This window comes from Excalfactoria chinensis, chromosome 9, assembly GCF_039878825.1.
Source record: "Excalfactoria chinensis isolate bCotChi1 chromosome 9, bCotChi1.hap2, whole genome shotgun sequence".
Taxonomy (NCBI): Eukaryota; Metazoa; Chordata; class Aves; order Galliformes; family Phasianidae; genus Excalfactoria; species Excalfactoria chinensis.
This window is the reverse complement of record NC_092833.1, coordinates 4,596,179-4,616,019: the sequence shown is the minus strand read 5'-3', so window position 1 is coordinate 4,616,019 and position 19,841 is coordinate 4,596,179. Positions and strand designations below refer to the sequence as shown.

The following is a 19,841-nucleotide window of genomic DNA, read 5'->3' as shown; positions in this document are numbered from 1 at the left end:
AACACTATTACTTGTATTTGTTTCCCAAAATTCTTCAAGAATACTGACAACCAATACAAAGAATTAGACTTGGAGCACATGTAGAGGATAAAGAACAGAGTTAAGTCTATGTATAAATTAGCCTGTTAGGAAAGCCTAACAGGCTAAGATTTGCCCAGTCATCTATGAAAAGATTTTCCTTATCTTTCCGTTTCATCCAACTATTCTAAGAAAGCATGGCTGCCTTTGGATTGCTCTGCAACATTAATTACTTTAAATGAAACAACAACAGCAGCAGTCCAGTTTTCAAAAGCCTCAGTGAAAGCCTTCTTGTGCGATGTGGTATCGATGCACTGATTTCACTGTACAGTATCAAAATTTCAGGTTACCTTCTTTATCTGGAAAATATATTAAAATGATTTTTCTTAAATATACTGAATCATTTCTTCTTACAGGTTATATTAGTGGAAAAAATGCGCAGCTACAAATTCTGTGAATATGTGTTTATAATCCAGAGTTGTAGCTTGTAAGTTTTGCTTCTCAGTAGAAAAGGCTGGCATGACTTTGAGTTCAGCAGCAGTATTAGTTTTGCTTTTTCCTTATCTGGTTTGGGATTTTAATGGTTGTGTTTAAGGTATTTGGGATCTGCAAAACAAAGGTTTATATAAAGCATAAACAGAATGGCAAGTGAATTGCTTTGGTGATGAGCTTTATTTGTAGATTACTGTTTTAGCAGCCTTGTCAAGCTAAATAAGCAGTTTTAGAAAAGCATGTTGCTTTATTTATTTTCAAATCAGGTGCAAAGTTTGGTGGTGCAGCTCATTCCTTGCTGAGCACGGAGTTGCTACAGCACAGAAACTTGGTACAGATGGTAGAATAGCATTAGCATTGTTCATAACCAAGAGTGGCCTATTTATCTTGAAAGAAGGAGCGTATTTAGCCTGGCTTTATAAAATTTGCAAATTTAATTGATAAATTTTAATTTGTGTATGTTAATTGTAGCTCTTGAAAGTTTCATTTATTCAGGTAGCTGCTTCACAGCTTTATAGAGGCTGATTCTGTAGTGTACTTCGTTTTGATGGGAGTTACTGCAGCAGATGAAAGACAAACTCTGTTTCAGCAGCAGCTTTGCAGCCCTGGCTCTTGAGCAGCCCCTCTCACAGGTTGAGCACCTGCAGACTGTGACCAGTATCTGAAACTGTTTTTAGTGTTGTGTTGAAAATAACTGCTGTCTTTCTCAAACTCACTTCTAAAATTAAGCTTGCATCATAAATGGTTTGAAAAGGAAAGAGAGAAGGAAATAACAAGTAACTAAACACTGAAAAAAAATGTGGGATTGCCCTCTCACATATGGAATGAGATTTCCTGCAGAAGACTTATGTCATCAGACTGACTAATTTAATTGTATTATTTCACAGTTTTGGCATGCAGAATTTCCAATCTATAATGTAAGAATCATGAGTCAAAAGAGTACTGACATTAACTATATTCAAAATGGCATCTCATTCATGTGTGAACAAACCTAGCTTTTAAACACACTGGTTTTTAATAAAATACCTGCTTACACAGAGCTTATGCTTACCAAGGTGAACAGAACGTATTTCTCTTCAGACATATCTGGCAGAAAGGCTTGACATATTAAATTGGCAAAATGTGTGCCAGATTTGATGTTGCTAAATAGAACCAAACACGAGCAGAAATGTTTCTTCTCAAAGCAAGAGAAATGTGCTGACGCTGAGTATATTACACAGCATTTGTAGAGCTGTAACTCTAGATAATCACCTCTAGTAACACAGTTACACCAGTTCAGCATGTAAACCATCACCTTGCAGCACTACACCTGGCCTAAAATGACCTTCCCTCTCCTACCACAAGAAATGAATCCATCAAAAAAATCACCTCTGATTTACAATCTTGTAGAACCGAACAAGCTCATAGCAGTATACATGGCCGATGCTATATTTCAGAGCAGTTTTCCTATCTCAATCTGCAAGTGTTAATTGCATGCAGAAATTGCACAAAAATCCAAGTTTGAACGAGCAGGTGATCCCTTACAGATCAACATATTATCCTGAAACATCCCTAATTTGGAAGAGGGCAGTGTACAGCTCTGCCTTCCTCTGTGCTCTTTTGGCTCACGTACTCCTGACCAGCTGCCCATCCTTTGGGTTGTTTTTCAACAGGATCTCCAGGAAGTGCTTTGAAGTCTCAGAAATATATATATGTAATTTAGGCTGACATACTTGGCAGGCTGATTTAAAAAATAGAATTGCTTCATGACATGACACAAGAGATCTCTTAAGTGAGTTATAAAGAACTGAAGCATTTCTAACAGCCGCCAGCTTTTGCACACAGTTCTTAATGCTTCTCCTGTCATCTGCGGTGAATGCAATTCTTGTGCCATAGCATAACTCTAAAGAAATAAGTTCTGCAATGCAACTTTTTGGAACGCTTCAAAATACAGCCTTTCCTATACTGAAGATCTTAACAGTTGGCTTGAAAACAGGAGGTACAAGAATTATTACGTGTTTCTTTCTGATGATTTAGTTCAGAATAGTGATCTGAAGACCACTGTCTCTGAATATGAAGTAAAATTCAGATAGTTGCATGAATTCTGCTAGCATAATGAGAGAGAAAAATGAACTCATCCTACCAAATGCCTAGCACAGAAAGCCTGCTTTCCTAGCAACAAATAAAGTCTTGTGGAAAAGGGAGAACATTTTCTTCTTTTCTGCTGCACAGTACAACATGAAAATAGATTAGCCGCTATTTATGACTGCGTATTACTGTCTGGCATCTTATTTGAGTTGGGAAACAGAGACATAATAATACAGCTGAGTGGCCAGCATGCTCAGAGAACAGAAATCAGATGTTGTGTTTATTGGTATTTTCTCTGTAACCTTTGCTCTTCTTACAGCATTTTTTTAAGTCTTCAGAACAGAATTCCCCATTGTTTTAATACTGCAAATTGACATTATGACACTGAACGGTTACTGCTGCAGTAAGTTCAGCAGGAGAGCTGACAACTTGTGGCTGTATTGCCAAGCTGCTGCTTTAGGAGTTCTGAATGACTTTTGGCCACAAAAGGCTGCTCTTATCTTTTGTGCAGGCTCTCGATGGACTATTTCATGTTCCTTTAAAATCCTTGTCTGCCTAGCCACTTGGTAAACATTTTCCTGTCTAGTTACTGATAGATTTCTGTTATTTAGTGGTCAGTTGGACCAAATAAGCAAGATATGGATTTCTTATGTGGTTGATATTAGCAGGAAACACCCAGTGAATGCTTGAGTTTCTGCTTGTGATTAATCTTAGCGTAGCCCAAAGATCAGCTATGGCAGATCAGACCTGAGGCTCACTTATATCCTAATATAACTTATAGCCTAATATCCTGTCTGTAACAATAGCTAGAAGTGTTTGTCAAGGGAAAAGCACAAAATTTGCTAACATTCTTCAGTCATTTGTACCTCAGAGACTTACTGATTCAGATGTGATTCTTCGGATTCAGCAGCACATAATAGTTTTCTCCCTATGAGCATTTACTGCTTAACTAGGTGATGTCTGAAAATACCTACTCCTTGTATTGTCTGAAGCTTGGCCCCTGCTGGTTTTTGCATCTACTAATGCTTCTATTGAATACAGCAGTGAATGATTAATCCCAGTAGAAAAGAACTGTCTCAAGGCCTGATGTGCTGACACACTCAGCCCTGGTACTTACATCCAGAACTGTGTGGCAGTAGGACTCAGACTGCGGGTACAGCTGTAACTGCTGCAAAGTCACTGACCACACATAGGGATCCTGAATCACACTGTGGGTAGCATGCAGCACAGCACCTTTTCTTCTGGGAACACTAAGTCCAACTGAGATGCCTTGTGACCAGAAGTCCTGACCAATGCCTGATCTGCACGCAGTTTAACTGCATAACGAGCATCATTCACTCTGGAATATGCTAGGTTTCATCTGCATTTCTTTTGGCTGATTTCTAGGTAAGAAATAGGAAAGCCCTACTCATGCAATCTCATGTTGGGTGGTGCAGCTCTGCCTTAACTTGCAGACCAGATGGAGGTGTTCTTTTTACTCCTTTATTCTTTCACTATCAAATAAACTGTTATTCATCTTTTCCCCTCAAGCATTACAAGCCGCCAGAAATCTGAAGGAGTTCAATTACATTCTTGTTTTCTTTAAAGGAATACAGTTGCTGTCATTCCCTGTATCTAACCACTGTTAAGTGAAACATATGAGGATGGAGGATGTCCATCTAACTATGAGCAAGTCCACAGATCCCAAAGGCATTTCAGGAATGGAAAGAAATCTATGCATAAAAATCTGGCTTACTTCCTACACTGTGCAAATACTGCAGTACAAAAGGTCAGCTGATGACATGCAGTCCATGCTTATATGCATATAAGCTGTACTTTTGACAACCTTATCTTTTGACTACCTTTATAGAGAAGGTGGTTTCAAGGCTTATGAATTTCCAGAGAAAAAGGGTAATCACAAAGAGGGTTCCTCCTTTGGTTTGTAAAAGTTTTGCCCTTGTATACACCAAGGAGCTGAACACTTACAGCTCAGCTTTGAGAAGGCAAAGACCTGAAGGCAATAAATCCTATTCACTAAATTGATAAGTCTTTTGAATTTTATTGCAGCTGAATTGGCAGCTGTGCCCATTAGCTTGTTATTTATTCATCTCAAAAAGTGAAAACCTTGAAGTCTGCAACAAGTAAATCTAAATAGGCTGCAGTACAGTAGCCCTATAGAGTATATAGCAATGGCATAGTGACAGTACAGGTCTAACAACATACAGCTACATGTTAGTTTTGAAGACAAAAAAAAAAGAAAATACAAATGTTTCAATGAAGTGAAATAGCTAATGCAAAAAGATTTACAGAAGGTGGGTATTGAGCAAGGGAAGTGTCCAAAGGGGGACAGACTTGTGTCAGTCTCAGCTGTGTGAGAAATAGCACATTTTTTCATTGTCACTTGGTTTCAGGGATATCCAAGATGATCATGAAAACAGTTGTGATTTGGAAACCTGTGTAAATTTAGATCTTCCCTTAGATTACTGGGTTAATACCAGCCATTTCATGTTGTGGACTAGTTGCTTTACATGGCTGATTACTCTGCAAGTGAATGTTATCAGTGTGTAATTTCCCAAGTAGTGCCGCTTTTTTCTGACACTGAGTATTTGGATTTTGGCTATTCTGTTTTTGAGCTCTTTAGCACTTAGCTGTAAGCTTGGCACTTGACACTGCCTAAGAAGATTTATTTAACAATCGTATTTGCTGTACAAGATATAAAGTTCCTTAAGTCTACATTTCTGATTGTTTGACTTATTAGGCTAAGGAAATCCCATCATTTTCACAAATTACAGTAGGTACAGCAGAGGCCATTTTGCATATTCATTCCTCCTTTCAGCTATAAGTACCCTCAGTGTAATAGCAGGGGGGAAAAAATGCTGCAAAAGGCAAGGCTGGAAACATGATGAATTCTGCCAGGTAACACACTTACTTCTTTTTCAGATGTAGGTGCAAGAAACTACAGGCATTTATGTGCCATTTATTACAACAAGAGCCCTGGGTTTGAGATTATCCATGGTTTGCTGGACAGAGTCATGCAACTTCTGGAAGTACCACCAAATGAAGAGAATGGATATACAATCAAGGCAACTGAAGGTAAGGAAGACACAGCTACAGCGTACTGCAGAGGTTGTTTTGGAGCTCAAATGTTCCCCTACAATCTGAGGTCAACTTCCTGTTGCTAGCAGTGTGCAGGATGAATATTAGCACACTGTGGTGTGGCAGCACGTATAATTTTGAAAAGGCATTAACTGCATTCACTGATAACAAAACAGGATTGGTGTCTCTTTATGATTTATTCTTACTATAAACAATGAGTTGACAGCTTTTTAAAGAAACTCACAGTAAATTGCAAGCTATGAGCTTCACAGACTGTTTACAATGAATTAACCTAATTATTAGGTGAGTAGGAATTCACAAAATGGATGAGTATGCTACATATCCACTACATTCTCTTCAGCTAACAGCGACTGGAAAAGACAACTTCTTATACTGTTCTATTAGTTTATAGCTTTATCTATATCATTTATTTATATATGCCTCTTATTTGTATATTCACATGAAGCTATACGCTTCATTTATCTTTTATTTGAAGACCTGCTGTCTTTGAGACTGAGCCTCTCAGACTGCTCAGCCAAGCTGTTGTATAACAGGCCTCCTCATTCTCCATACGGGGTCAGCTGCACATGAATTAAAAATAACACCCTTAAGTGCAAAACCTGCTTTTTATGTGCATTTGTGTGCAAGATATAGAAAAAGCAGACTGACTATTGTAGGAGCAGTGAGGTCTGCTCAAGAGAACAAGAAGCAGGCATGAAATAATGACATAAATTGTCTCAGCTTGAAGAAGTGCTTCCATTCTGTACTTATTGGAACCTGTGGCACCCATATAAGATCCCAAAAACCTGAAAAGCTCACCTATCTGTGTTTGATAATGCCAAATATTAGACATCTCTTTGTTTCAGTACGCTGCCAGAAATGTGGTATCCTAGCCCATTTTTAATGCACACTTGTATCATATAACGATGACTTTTTCCCCCAGCTCTGCCTCTCCCTCCCATTTTTTCCACAAAGTATTTTTCTCAGTATTACTTAGGTAGACCTTCAAAATGTTAATATGATTACAGGGTAAACTAGCAGGCTGTTATAATTCTACACAGTACAAAACTAGTAACAGCAAAGCTTATTTGGGAGGAAAGAAATCAAGGAGCTGAGTATTCGGGTACCATTGATGTGGCAGTCAAACCTGTTACATTCCTTCTTGTTTTTGGATAGGCATATAAAGTTTGCTTTAGAAAAGCATTTTGTATTCTGTACTATAGCATTTCAGTAACGTATGATTGACTGAGGAACTGGAATAAGAAGATGAACAAATAATCCTAATACAGTGAAGAAGTTATTCCTAGATTCTAGTGTTGTTATTCTTGATGCTGTGTACTTGCAATACCTTTAGAAAAAAAATCCCTGCATTGCTATGGTGTTACTCTGCAATGTACATGGAGTGCAGGATGGGTAATGCCTTTCCCCATGCAGTATAGTAAAGCAGCTTGTGGCTCTTTGCTATAGAGCAGGGGAAAAAAAGTGCTTACTGCTTTGTTTCAGGAGAGATTCAGAAACTCTCCGGGGATGACACGTAGATCCCTTAAAGTTCTACTGACATTGGAATTTAACCTCAATAACAATGCAGATGGCTGATACTCTTAGTGCCAAGTGAATGCAGTGTCACTGCACCAGCTTATTTAGAAGATACTGACTGCAGAGGTAACTCAAAGTAGCCCAGAGAGGTTTGTTTGGTTCTGTTTTTAACTTGCTTTGCAACCTGTGCATTAAGCACGCATGGGAAAATGTGTCAGCAGATGATGGAGTAAGGTCAATTGCTGAGTGAAAGAAGGATATCCTATAACATCTTATGAGACTGCAGCATCCCAAAATATTTCAGAAAGAGCAATGCCAGTTACTTCAGGGGTTTTAAATCAGGGCATTAATGTGACATGGCTGTTTTGATGCATCTTTATGAAGCATGTTTTTTTTTACTGCCTGTGCCAAATTAATATTTGTATACTGAGAAATGGATTTATCCTACGAGACTGATACTGACGTAGAAAGACTCCAGATACTACTTCTGTATGCAGGCTTAAGCAGAACTTGAGACTAGTATTGAACACAAAATGAAGGTAGGACTTTATTCTTGGTGTAATTGCTTAAAATGGCTCTAACAATTGTTGGGAAAACAACATTGGGAAAAACCTGGTTTTGTATGAGCAACACAGAATAAGTAGAGATGTATTGGGCACATATTTGCCCTCTTTCCAAACTCACTTTGGAAAATGAAACACCCCTGCTATATTCTTCTTTGGCCCATATGCGCAAATGATAGTTATTTAAGCTCCTTCTGTTCTACCAACACCTAAGTGCCCTGTGACTTGACCCAAAGGTCAGAGCCTTTCTGCCTTCATAGCAACACCTGTGAAAAAGTGCAGATGCTAGAAAATATGGGTGAAATTGTGATGTTCCCCTGGCCTTTGCACTACAGTTTGGTGTAATCCGAGCTAGGTAATAAGTGGAGAAAAGATGTTTAAAGCAGCCTTGAGGAAGGGAGGGTTCTAAGTGGCCGAATTCAATTGCAATATATGTCCATTTGGCACTCAGCGCTTTTCACTTTCTTAGAGTTACTAAGGAAACTTCCTTTATTACTACATATAGAAGGTTATGAAGTTTTAAAACCATTCTGAAACACTACCCGTTGTTTTAAAAGTGCACAGGACTGACTTGCTGAATTCCACGATCACTGACCTAGAAAAGATTTTGGTTTTTGTTTTAGAACAGCCTAGGCATCCATAATTGAACAGTCTGAGTGTAATTACTGCTTCCCTCCTCACATTTTCCTGTGCTCCATAATACAGTCTCCTCACATAAAACTATCTCAGAATTCTCTATCATAAGATGTACGGATCTATCTTTTTAAAGGATAAATATGTGAGTAGGAAGAGCCAATGAATTTAATGGGATTAGTTCTTTTATCATTTCAATTGGTTTCCACTTCCTTTGAAATGAAAGCTAGTGCCGTTCTGATATATACATTGGAGGTTATTCTGAATTTCAAGCTTTGGTCTCTGCAGAAACAGGTTTGTTTTCTGCAATATTTTTGTAATCCCATGTCCTAGATGGCTGTTTTCATCCAGGAGTCAGGATCACAAAAGGTGTTCCTCATGGGACTTAAATCCACAGTCAATTTTTACTTAAGCTAGAGAAACAGTTCGTGCATATTAAATACTGATGGTAGCTTGTCTTGCACAATACTCAAAGGTGTGATGTAAGGTATAATGTATAATTACACGCTTACCTTATAAAAAAAAAGATGACAGTCATTCTAAACATGAAGGAAAAAAAGCCCTATTTTTGCAGTACCTCCTGAGAGTCTCCTGTACCTTGCAAATCTAAATGAATTCAGCACAACCTGTGTGAAAATGGAGAGTAATACTCATGCTTTATGAAAGTGAAGCAACTTGATATGTTCACAGAGAATACGAATGCTGCTTGTTCACATGAAAACAAGCGGTTCCTGGATAGCGTGGGCTTACAGCAGCAGCTCCTCTATTTGTTCTTGTGAATTGCAGCTCAAGCTTTGGACTTGCTGTTTATTTATCTTTCTAGATAAATTTGCATGCCATTCATTCTGTTAGGGTAGGCAGCAACTTAATAAGGCTGGGAAGTCAGCCAGTTTGTGTTCACCGTAAGCGTCTGCTTAATAAATGCATACTTGAATGCCTACTAAGTCTTGCTTCCTTTAGTAATTGACAGTTGTCTTGGAAAAAAAATTGCTCCCCTTTATTTTTACAGCCCTTAATTAAACGGAAGGTGTGGCAAAGTGTAGAAAATTTTAATTCCACACTAAATCATGGTAATAGCTTCTCAGTTAATGAGGTTTAGCTGTGAAATTAGAGGTGTAATAGTTATCTCCATAACTAAGAACATCAGTTTGCTTTTAAAGTAATAATTATGCAACAGAGCAGACTCTAAATCTCCACTTAAAGTTAATCTCAATTCTCAAAACAAAAGGAGGAAAGTCTGGGACTAATTCTGAGTTGCTTACATAGCACTGAGCCCCCACATCTCTCTCTGGTGGTCAGTTTGAACTGGGAGATTGAACCATGCAGAGGTTTAGTACCTGTGCTGGACTTGGCATTATTAATGCCTGTTCTGGTTTTATTAACTCAAGCTCAATTGCACTCAGTAGCAGTCCTGGCAGTTATTGCGTCATTCGCAAGTGTCAGTAATTATTTATTTGCTCATAGATAAATAGAGGAAACGTGCATATCTGACTGCGAAACCTCGAGCATCATTTATTTGTGACACATTAGAAAATATTAGCCGGTTTTTCATCCATTTAATGGCCATTCAAATACAGATACCTCGTAGTTGCTATTGCATCCTTGCAATTGTATTTATCTACTAAGTTTGAAAGACTAGAATCAGACTTGTGTGACGACACCTATCGCCATAAAACTGTATCAGCTGCTAATTGACTGTATCCACATCCTCTGAATTTCAGATTTGCCAACTACCAAACCATGTTTTTCTTGCCCCAGGATCAGTGTCGGATCACTGGTTCCTGGTTTTGTAGACCTGGAAATACTGGCAGCACATGAATGTTTTTCCTCATACTGCAGAAGTGCCAGTACTGCTATCAGGCAGAGGAAAACCGTGTTACTGTAACATATCTTGGCACAGGGAGAGGTTTGACAGTCATGGACTTCTCTCTTTTAAACTCTCATTACCATCCTCTGCTTGACAGATGGTTTCCCACACACAAAATAAGATGTCCAGCAAGAACAAAGAAAATACTTGTTTCTCAAATTCAGAAAGTTATTTCAGATGAGAAATACCTTTGAATTGCCTCACCTAGAAGTAGATTTCCTATGGTTTAATAGCAGGAGAAAAAGTCTACAGATACTACAGAAATATTTTAGAGAGGGCTGTCAGGTCAGCTTGCAAGGAGACAGACTATGTTTAGGTACCATCCTCTTTCCCCTAGTACTAATTAATAGAAATTACAGGGCTTCCCCCCCCCACTGCATTTTGTTCCCATAGACGTGGGATTCTCCCAGCAGCAGTAATGCTCCTCCTAACAGTTAGGCTTCTCTTTTTCTACCTGTTTCCATCAACACAGACCCACCTAAAACACTGATCTTTGTGTTTCAGCTAGAGGTGCCCATTTCTTCCCCCTAATGTTTAATCTTTGTTCTTCTGCTGTTCCTGTGCTGGAGAGGCCTCTTTAAAGTTGCATTCTGCTGCTCCTAACCCTCATCAGCAAGGACAACTATATGGTTTTTTAAATTGCATATCTTAACAAGTGTAAGATTAAAATCTTCCTTGCATCAAGAGTTCTTGAAGCCTGGCACAGCTTACATGATATGATACAGAATTAGGTCATTTTTATATTCTTTCCTTACATTTTGAAATACAAAATGATTGCTTTGTCACAGACTGTGTTTTCAGTGTAGCTGTTGCAAAGCCCTCTATAAAAGATGATTCATCCAACCTAGTAAGCAGAAATAGCAAATTGCGTTACTCCTTCATAGCAAGCAGGGGCAGCGCCAGTGATGTCAGTGGCGGCTGCAGTGCTGCATCCCTTCTGTCTTGTGCCCTGCTGTGATGGAGGCAGGCTCAGCTGATGGCATTTTTGCTGCAACTTCAGTGCTGTGATCTTATGAAACTTGTAGCCTTAGTAATCACCAAATACATTAGATTCTGTTTTTAAAGTAATTCTAGTTTTATTTATTCCCATTGTCACAGGCTTGGGTTTGTTGTTTAGTCTTTTTTGTGATGGTGAGACTTTTTTTTCTTTGTTTATTTGTCTTTGAAGCAGACAGCTTATTTTAAGATCCAGCTATGGCCTTTTCTCACATGTGCATCTATTCTAATAAAGATGAATACTAATACTGCTGGCTGACTGCAGTGTGACTGATGTTGAGGACTATATCAGACCAAAGCACAGTGATAACAAAACACCTTGTCAAGTGTGCAAGTCATCAGCTGTCAGTGGGGCTGTACGTGGATGCCAGATGTGCTAGCACATCTTCAGACTGCTGTGAGGCTGTAGCTAAGCAGGTCTTTGATTTTTGTGATACAGGGGCAGAGAGACAGCACTTCAAATTTAGTATTGCATATATTTCTCACAATTATGCGTGCAATACAGTTTTAAACAGGAGGTTGTAAGGTTTTCACCTCAAACTTCTAGGGAAGTTTGAATGAAGAATCTTAAGATGGTGCCTCTGTTAGAGGAATTGACTTGAGAAGCCTTGGTTGCTAGTACTGGCAGTTTCACTCAGTGCTGAGATTCATAGCTTAAACTACCATGGAATATTAAGTGATTAAAGTCATTTGAGACATAGTAGCCATGAAAGCATAGCACCATAGAATCACCAATGTTGAAAACAACTTCTAAGATATCTAGTCAGTCATCCACCTACCACCCATACTTTCCCACTAAGCCATGTTCCTTACACATCACCTAAACACTTCTTTAACACCTCCAGGGGCAGTGACTCAACCACCTTCCTATCTCAGCAAGTGGCATCAGGTCACTAGGAGGGGAGGGTGGTTTGATCAAAGGTGTGAAACACAAACTAGATGTGATGTGCTAAAGCAGAATTGCAGGCTGGTTCTTGTTCAAGCTGAGACCTACTGGCTTACTGCACAGCATGGAGTACACAATACCCCTACCACAAAGAGTATGGTTTATTGTCTCATTTTTATTTCTGAGGAATACTAATGTAAAAGGTGAATTTTTCTTTTATGTATATGAAAAGGGAAAACATAAAAGAGTCCCGGACCAGAGAAGTCAGCTGTGATGCAATATTAGCTAAGGTGTGGGACTTCTAGATGGGGCAGGCCCACATTTCAGATAAATCTGTATTTCAGGACTGGCCCAAAAACAAAGCTTGGCTATGTGATGATTCACCTCAAGTGTAGCTAAAGGCTGATGTAGAATTGTTGTTTCTCAGAGCTGCCTCACAAATGCAGATTGAGCTTGATACACAAATACTCATTTCTAGAAAAAAGATACAAGTTTGATAGAATTATTTCTAGGTTTCCTACTCAGGGTAGATTTTTCCTGTACAGATTGAAGGAGTCACACTTATTTCAGCATCGCATACATGAAATCCCATTACCTAGGATTGGTGACCCAGGATGCCTGGTTTCCTCAGCCTCCACCCAAATACTGCCTTCCATTGGGAAAGCCAGGAACACAGTGATGTTACCCACATAATCTTAAATTATTTTGACTGTACTGTAACCCTGAGAACAACACAGGAGATTAAAAAGGAGCTCTAAACCTGTTACTTTCTTGGATCACATCTGGACATCCAGTAACACCCTCTGTTACTGCTCTTGCTTTTCACAGCAAGAGTGGAAAAATAAAGCTAGCCTGAAGCCTCTACCAATCTCTGTTGAAGGCAAAGGAGAGAAGAGTGCCAGCTGTACCAGTCCCCAGGTTAGCACTGCATTGATTTCTTAATGCGACTGTAGGGGTCAACCCTGGGGTCTAAGCACTGTTATGATTTCTCCACACTCTTCACAGTAAGAAGTTTGTAGCAGGCTTGATGGAAGTAACTAATATTCAGCAACCTACCAGGGGAATATTTACAACAGAAGATATTTTGTTTGTGGTTTTAACTCCAACAAAATCAGAATAGAGCACATCATATCAAAGACTCGTATTACAAGTTGGTATTAGTTGAACAGATGTGATGTTGAGGTAGCTGCAGTTTTGGAGGTCTTTGCATAAGATTTTGGGAGCCCGACTGTACTGTATACATGCACAAGAAAAGGTGATCCCCTTTGAAAAATGCTGATGCATGCTGTGACTTTGTACTTGAGTGCATCTGCTGGAAAAGGGAATTAGTAGGAAATGTGAAGAGCCTGATCCTAAAAAAGGAAAAGCCACCGCTGCCCTCCAAACTAAATCCCATAGAGCACTGCAAAGGTAAAATACTTCAGCAGATGAGCCAGGGCGAGGTAGTCACCCAGCTGCCCTCTCACCAAGAGGACGGGGAATTAAGATGAAAGACTTCAGGGGCCACATGAGCTCCTCTCTATTACCTTCTTAAGCTCCAGCTTCCGATGTTCCTTCAAATTATAGGAACAAACGAGTAGGTTTGAAGGCTTAGCACAACTGTAGGCCTTTAATACTGCTTTAATCTATTTCTTTTTGAAAAGGAGGGAGAGTAAAGCACAGAAAAGAAACTGTGCAAGGTGTTTGACAACAAAGAGCGCGGGGAACTCCAAGTGTTTTGAGGGTCAATTAGCCAGAAAATGTGCTAAAGACTACATGCTCTATTGGATTACTGGCCAAAGAATTACCCCAAAGCAATCAGAGTCTCCTGAATACAGAAAGGCAATTACAGATTTTTGAGGACAAGCTACAGAAGCTGTAATTAAAGGTGTTATTTCTACATCACTGAACATTAGAAATTAAATTCTTACTTGCAGCCACAAGATGTAGCTTTTGTCTTTCACTTGCATGTAATATATCAGCATAAACCATGACTGGCTTCGTCATCTCTTCTTCAGGAATGCATATTGTGTTTCACCCCACCCCTTCTGGCAACTACCAATTATAATGTTGACATATTAAAAGGTGGATTTCCATTGTCAGACCTTCTGACTTCCTCTGACATTGTGCAAGTCTCCATTAGCGAGGACAATACAATCCCTGGCTGGTTTTCAAGGTGAAGTTTGTAAAGAGCTATTAGTGTGTGGAGCAGACAGGATTATATCAGAAGAGCGATAGATTTGCCATCGTTGAAGTGAATAGCATAAAAAAATTGCAGTTTTTAAATGAATTTAGGCTCTCAGGACACTCAATAGCACAGGCAATAAGACCTATAGGAGCAGACACTGAGTGTGATCACAGCAACCACAAAGGCAGCCACCTCCCGGCATGCTCAGCATTGTCTTGGGATGTCCTACAGCAACTCCTCGACCAGCCAAAGCCTATGTCAGAAAGGCCATTCTCCTCACAGCCTTACAGTTCTTGACAGTGCTGCATACAGCTAGAACAGCACATGCTTAACGTTGACTTCTAACCCCTGCTTCATCAACACCTAAGAACAGGCACCAGCTTACGGTCTGGCATATTCCAACCAAAGTAATCACACCTTTTTTGCTGACTTCTCATATGCACAAAGCAGCATAAGCACATATCTTTCACATAACCTTGGCTCTCTTAAGGCTTCGTACCTTACTTTGAGAACTCACACAACCGTCCAGCCCACAGCACATAAGCTTCCTCAGAGTCTGAGACGCTATTACCATTTCCTTGGGACCACAAGAAACATGCAAAGAAAGAGGCATACCTGTTATTTCAGAGCATCTGCAGGCTGCTGTTGCTGTGGGCCTTGCTGCAGCTCCATCCATCCTTCCAGGGAGCTGCCTCCTTCTTACTTATCCTCTTCTAGTGCTGGTTGGTGCTTCACTCAAGTCATAACCCCAGCTGCTACACAATACTTCTTTCCTTCTTTTTACTTGCATTTGTGTGTATTTCTTCTTAATCTTCTTTTATAGGCTCCCCTTTCAACACCTGTTTTTTGTTATCTGAAACTGGCTCTTAATTGTAGCAGCCTGGCAAAGCTGTGTGGGCTAGTATGGGGGTCAGGTGTGGGCTCACCTTCCTCACCTGTTGTCTGTTGGGCTGCAAGAGAGCTGCTCACATAGGGAACCTTCAGGCCCCCATCTGCTGGATGCAGCCTGGAGGCCTTTCTGGCAAGCAGGAATATACTCTGGCATTCAGCAGTGCAGCCAATTATCACAATAATAGTTTCATTATTAACTGGAGTTCATAAACTGTAAAAGTATTCCTCAGCTCATGTTTCTCTGGTGCAGGAGCCAAGTGTTAGCCAGACAGATGGGAAACTAAAGCTTTGAACAGGTCCTTCCATTTGTATTTGCTGATTGCCTGACCTCTCTCCAGTCACAGAGTAACGATGTGTGTCTGCAAAGCACCACACACACTGTGGGTTGTCCCATAAGCAGTGAACCCTCCAGGGTTAGCATGGCTGGAAGAGAAGGGTTGGTCCTGAAGGCTCTGTTCCACACACTTTTTCCTGTTGATATTAATCAGACTTTGACACCTTTGCTGCAAGGAACGTCAGATCAAATAGCATTGTGGTCATTGACCAGTACTGGGAGCATGTGAAGCTGCAGGCATGGAGAGCAGAGCCACCACCTCTGTTCTGTGGTTGGAAGCCTTTGTGGTGTCTGTTTGCTTGCGTTGTGTATTCTGAAGTTATACTCTGAGCTTACAGTTAGAAGGAGCACATTTTGCCACTGTTCAGCTCCTAGCTGATTCAGCACTTCACTTTATGACATAATCATAAGCAGTTTCACAGCTTTCAATGCAATGTGGTGAATTGCTGATGGCTTCCAGCACGTATTACAAACACACTGGTTGCTCGGGCAGCAGCTGTCCCATCCCCTCTGTGCTGACTGCTGCCCATGCCATTTCTTGGGCCTGAAATACAGAATTGTGCCACGCTATAGGAATCAGCACAGATCTTGGGGCTCTCCTGACCCTGCTGACCACAAGGTTACACCCAGAGCTGACCTGGCCTCTGGGAAACCTGTGTCCCAGTGGCAGCACACTGGGTGCTACGGGTGGAAGTGTAATGAGGAAAAACCTGCTTAACGGTTGTAAGGATGCAGGGATGATAGCTGGCTTTGCAGCGTTTCATTCAGTGCAGTGTTGTGTTAGACCCCATCCAGATGTAACCGCGATGGATGTGCAAGGAGATAAAGTAACTCCCAAGGCTGCACCAAGCTCAGCTCAGATAACTCAGACTCAGTTTGTTAATTAACCCTACTGTCAACGCTTTGTGTTGATTTGTTTGCTTTCCCCCCTGTCCTTACAGTGGCACGCCGGCATTATTACCATGTGTTCAGTCCTTGCTGTTGTGCCAGGGGAAGCTCACACAGGCGTTTCTGAAAGAACATCACTGTGCTGCTCACATCCTTGGCACAATACTGGCTTTATTCACATTGAGGAAAGCCTTTACCACTAACTGCAAGGGGTCTTTATTTTTAGGCTGTGCTTTCACCCACAGTCTGCAGAGCGATCTGTACGGACGCCGTTTGTTTCTTTCCGGAATGCTTCCCATCACGTTTTATTTTAACGCTCGCGTTGCAGCGTGTGGCATGGCAGAGGGAAGCGTGTGTTTGGGCAGAGTCACGTGTGGCTGAGAGTCGGGGCCAGATAATGGCACAGCTGTGTGCCCAGTGTGGGCAGCAGGGATGTGCTCAGGGCTGAGATGGAATGGATCATTTCAAATACACTGGGTAAGAATGTATTTATTAACAAGCTGCCTGGGTGGAGCCTTGGGCAGCCTGGGGGCAGCCAGCCCATGGCAGGGCTTGGAACTGGGTGGGCTATAAGGTCCCGGCCAACCCCAGCCATTCTGTGAGCCTGCAATTCTAGGAAATGTTCCTGAAGTTCGAGTTCAATTTTGGCCCTTTTTTAGCTGCAGCATCGCAGCCTCCTCCTTCCCATCCACTGTCTCTTCTCATAGAAGACACTTTGTTGGATTTTAGGACACTGAGAAAAGGACAGAGTAAGGGCAGAGGGGGTGGAAGTGCTGCACTGATTTCCTAGTGGAAATACAGAAGTGAGCCTGCCCCTCTCTGCAGGGCACTGCCTTAGGAGCATGGCACAGCGGCTTTGCGCAGGAGGAGCTGCAGGGTCCAGCATGGTGCTTCATCCTCTCCTTTCCTCCCTGAGCTCCCTGCAGTGCTGCTGGTGATGAGCCCTGCTCTGTGCTCCAGCAACCAGCCCTCACCTCCTTCTCAGGGTTACAGTAACTGAAGGAAGGAATAAACAGCAACAAAATATACAAGCTTCATGTTTCAGCTTAAAAGACAGAATTCATCCCTTCTGGTTTAATGCAAATGCTGTTGAAGCATCCCAGCACTGATCATGCTGGATCTGATCTCAGAAGGAGCTGGGAGGGGTTCTTCCTATGTGATGAGTTTCCCAGCACCAAATGTGCATTCCATCATTCTTCCCTAGGGAAGACCACGTTACCATCCTGCAGATGAGGAGCACAGCTCATGCCCAATACACCATCAGGTGTACTCAGGCATGACATGCTGCCAACCCGTGGGTGCCAGCGAGCTCCGTTTCCTTAAACAGAGTCAGGTGGGAAACGTTCAGGTGTTCAGTAGTACCCAAAGCCCAGCAAACCCATTTCAGTGTCCCTCTGAATTCAGTTATCTGTGCTTATTCCTGCTAAAGGAGTAACTCGGTCAAAATAAGTGAGTGCAAAAGTTGCCCACGCTCTGGGCTTCACGTTTTATTTTTAACTCAAAGTGTTTCCTCGTTTGCTATCAATCATGGCAGCTGCTAATGCAGAAAGTGAGAGCCTATTCTTAGCATCTCAGCACACAGAGCTGCCTAATAGTGAGTGCTTTGTTCCCCGTGGTAAATGCCTATTGACTTCCTTGGCCCAGAGAAATATTGATTTTTCTCTCGCTTTCTTCACAGGCTCCGCTTTCTTCCCTGGGCGCTGCGCTGAGATCTTTGCCAGAGGTCAGAGCGTGGGGAAACTGGGAGTGCTGCACCCCGACGTCATCACCAAGTTCGAGCTCACCATGCCCTGCTCTGCCCTGGAGATCAACATTGAGCCCTTCGTGTGACGATGGGGCCCCACCCACAGATGCCCTCCCCCACGTGCTGCACCCTCTGCTCCTCTTTCTCTGTAGGCAACATCCGCTTCTGCTTTTATGTTTCAATAAACAACCAAAACAGAGTCTGGCTCCGTGGGTAGATGTGTTTCTTAGGGTGTAGGATGGAGCTGCAGTGAGACTGTGCTGTTGGTATTTGTAGAGGGGTGAAAAAGCCAAGCAGGGTAACAGCCCAGAGTTCTACGAGAGAAATGTAAGGGCAGAGCATGTGATTGGTCTTCAAAATCAGAAATGTTCCACAGGCGCAGCTTCATACTGTAACTGATTATGGCTGCGTAACAGGAATCCCATTCTTTTCTTATTGCATGAAATAAGATAATTGATTAGAGCAAATGCTGAGTGAATGTGAGCAGAACGAAGGAGTTGAGCTTTTCTTCTGTACGGTTGTCATGTGCTCATCAGTGGCTGGGGGAGGAAAACAAACTTATTTCATGAAAACCAGAGACACTTTGTAAGCAAGATGTGTGTAATATCTGCTGCCCCACTTCAGACATCGCTGCCGATCCTTTATCATTCTGAATTCCGAAGGGGTGGGTGGAATTACGTTTTTCCATGGTTGATGTAAGCCGAGGGGGTTGTGAAGCTCCAAAGTAAATTGGGGAAATGCCTTGAAGAGCACATGCCTGTGGTCTCCTGCATCAAGAGCTGAAAATATCAAGGCTTTGGTCGGGCTGAGGTCACTGTGTGTCTGGCTGGGGCAGCGCTCATTGCACAGCCCTCCGGTGGGTGGCTGAGCCCCAGCAGCACAGCTGGGACTGGGCAGTGGCCCCGAGTGCACCCAGGCAGTGTGCTGTGAGCTGAGGGCTCAGCCCAGTGCTCCCAGCTCCTCATCCACTCACCAGTGAAGCTGGCTGTTGCTCATTTGCATTGGTACAACCACTGCAATGTTGTGTGGCAGTAACAGCAGGCTGATTCTTTGTGACTCATTGCCTCTGGGAAGCCAGGTGGCCTCTGGTCCGGGAGCAGCTCTGCAAGCAACGTGCTGTCATCACCCACCTGGAAACACCACCGTTCCCCCCCCAGAGCAGCATTCGTGGGGGGAGAATCCTGCAACCACACTGCTGTGCCCCCAGGGCCCATCTCCTGCGCAGCAAGCCCTGCCCAGCCACACCGGGCTACTCAGTGTGGGAAGCGGCCTGAAACACAGATGGAAAGCATTAGAAAGCCCTGTTTATTGGTGTGTCATGCATGGGGATTAGGACGGCAATACGGCAGATTTGCATTTCAGCAGACTGCAGGCATGTGTGCATGCACTAAACTTATTTCTCCACGCATGATTTTCTCTCTCTTTGGGTGTCCCAATTCTCCTGTGAATCCATGCCCTGTGAGTGTGAAGGCAGCGCTGGGGCCGCAGTCTCTCACTGCTGCTTCAGGATTTGGCCTTTCACGAAGCAGAAATGCAGAGTGTTGCTCAGTGCAGGCACTAGAGGCCTAGAGCTGCAACTGCAAACATTTCCTGTTCTTCCCTTCCATCTGGGAGCTTCTCCTGGCCCGGCAGCCTCTTGCAGGTAGTGACAGAGCACATAACACGAACACAGGAACAAACCAAA

General features: G+C 42.1%; 1 protein-coding gene across 1 annotated transcript in view; it reads left to right on the top strand.

Annotated features, from left to right (window-relative positions):
- Positions 1 to 18,356, top strand: part of FARSB (phenylalanyl-tRNA synthetase subunit beta) — a 33,851-nt gene extending 15,495 nt beyond the window's left edge. Inside the window, exons 16-17 of the mRNA XM_072344432.1 lie at positions 5,497 to 5,649; positions 18,092 to 18,356. Of these exons, the coding sequence (XP_072200533.1) occupies positions 5,497 to 5,649; positions 18,092 to 18,243 (305 nt within the window). The 3' untranslated portion in view covers positions 18,244 to 18,356. The remainder of the gene's footprint in view (positions 1 to 5,496; positions 5,650 to 18,091) is intronic.
- The last annotated feature ends 1,485 nt before the right edge of the window (positions 18,357 to 19,841 follow it).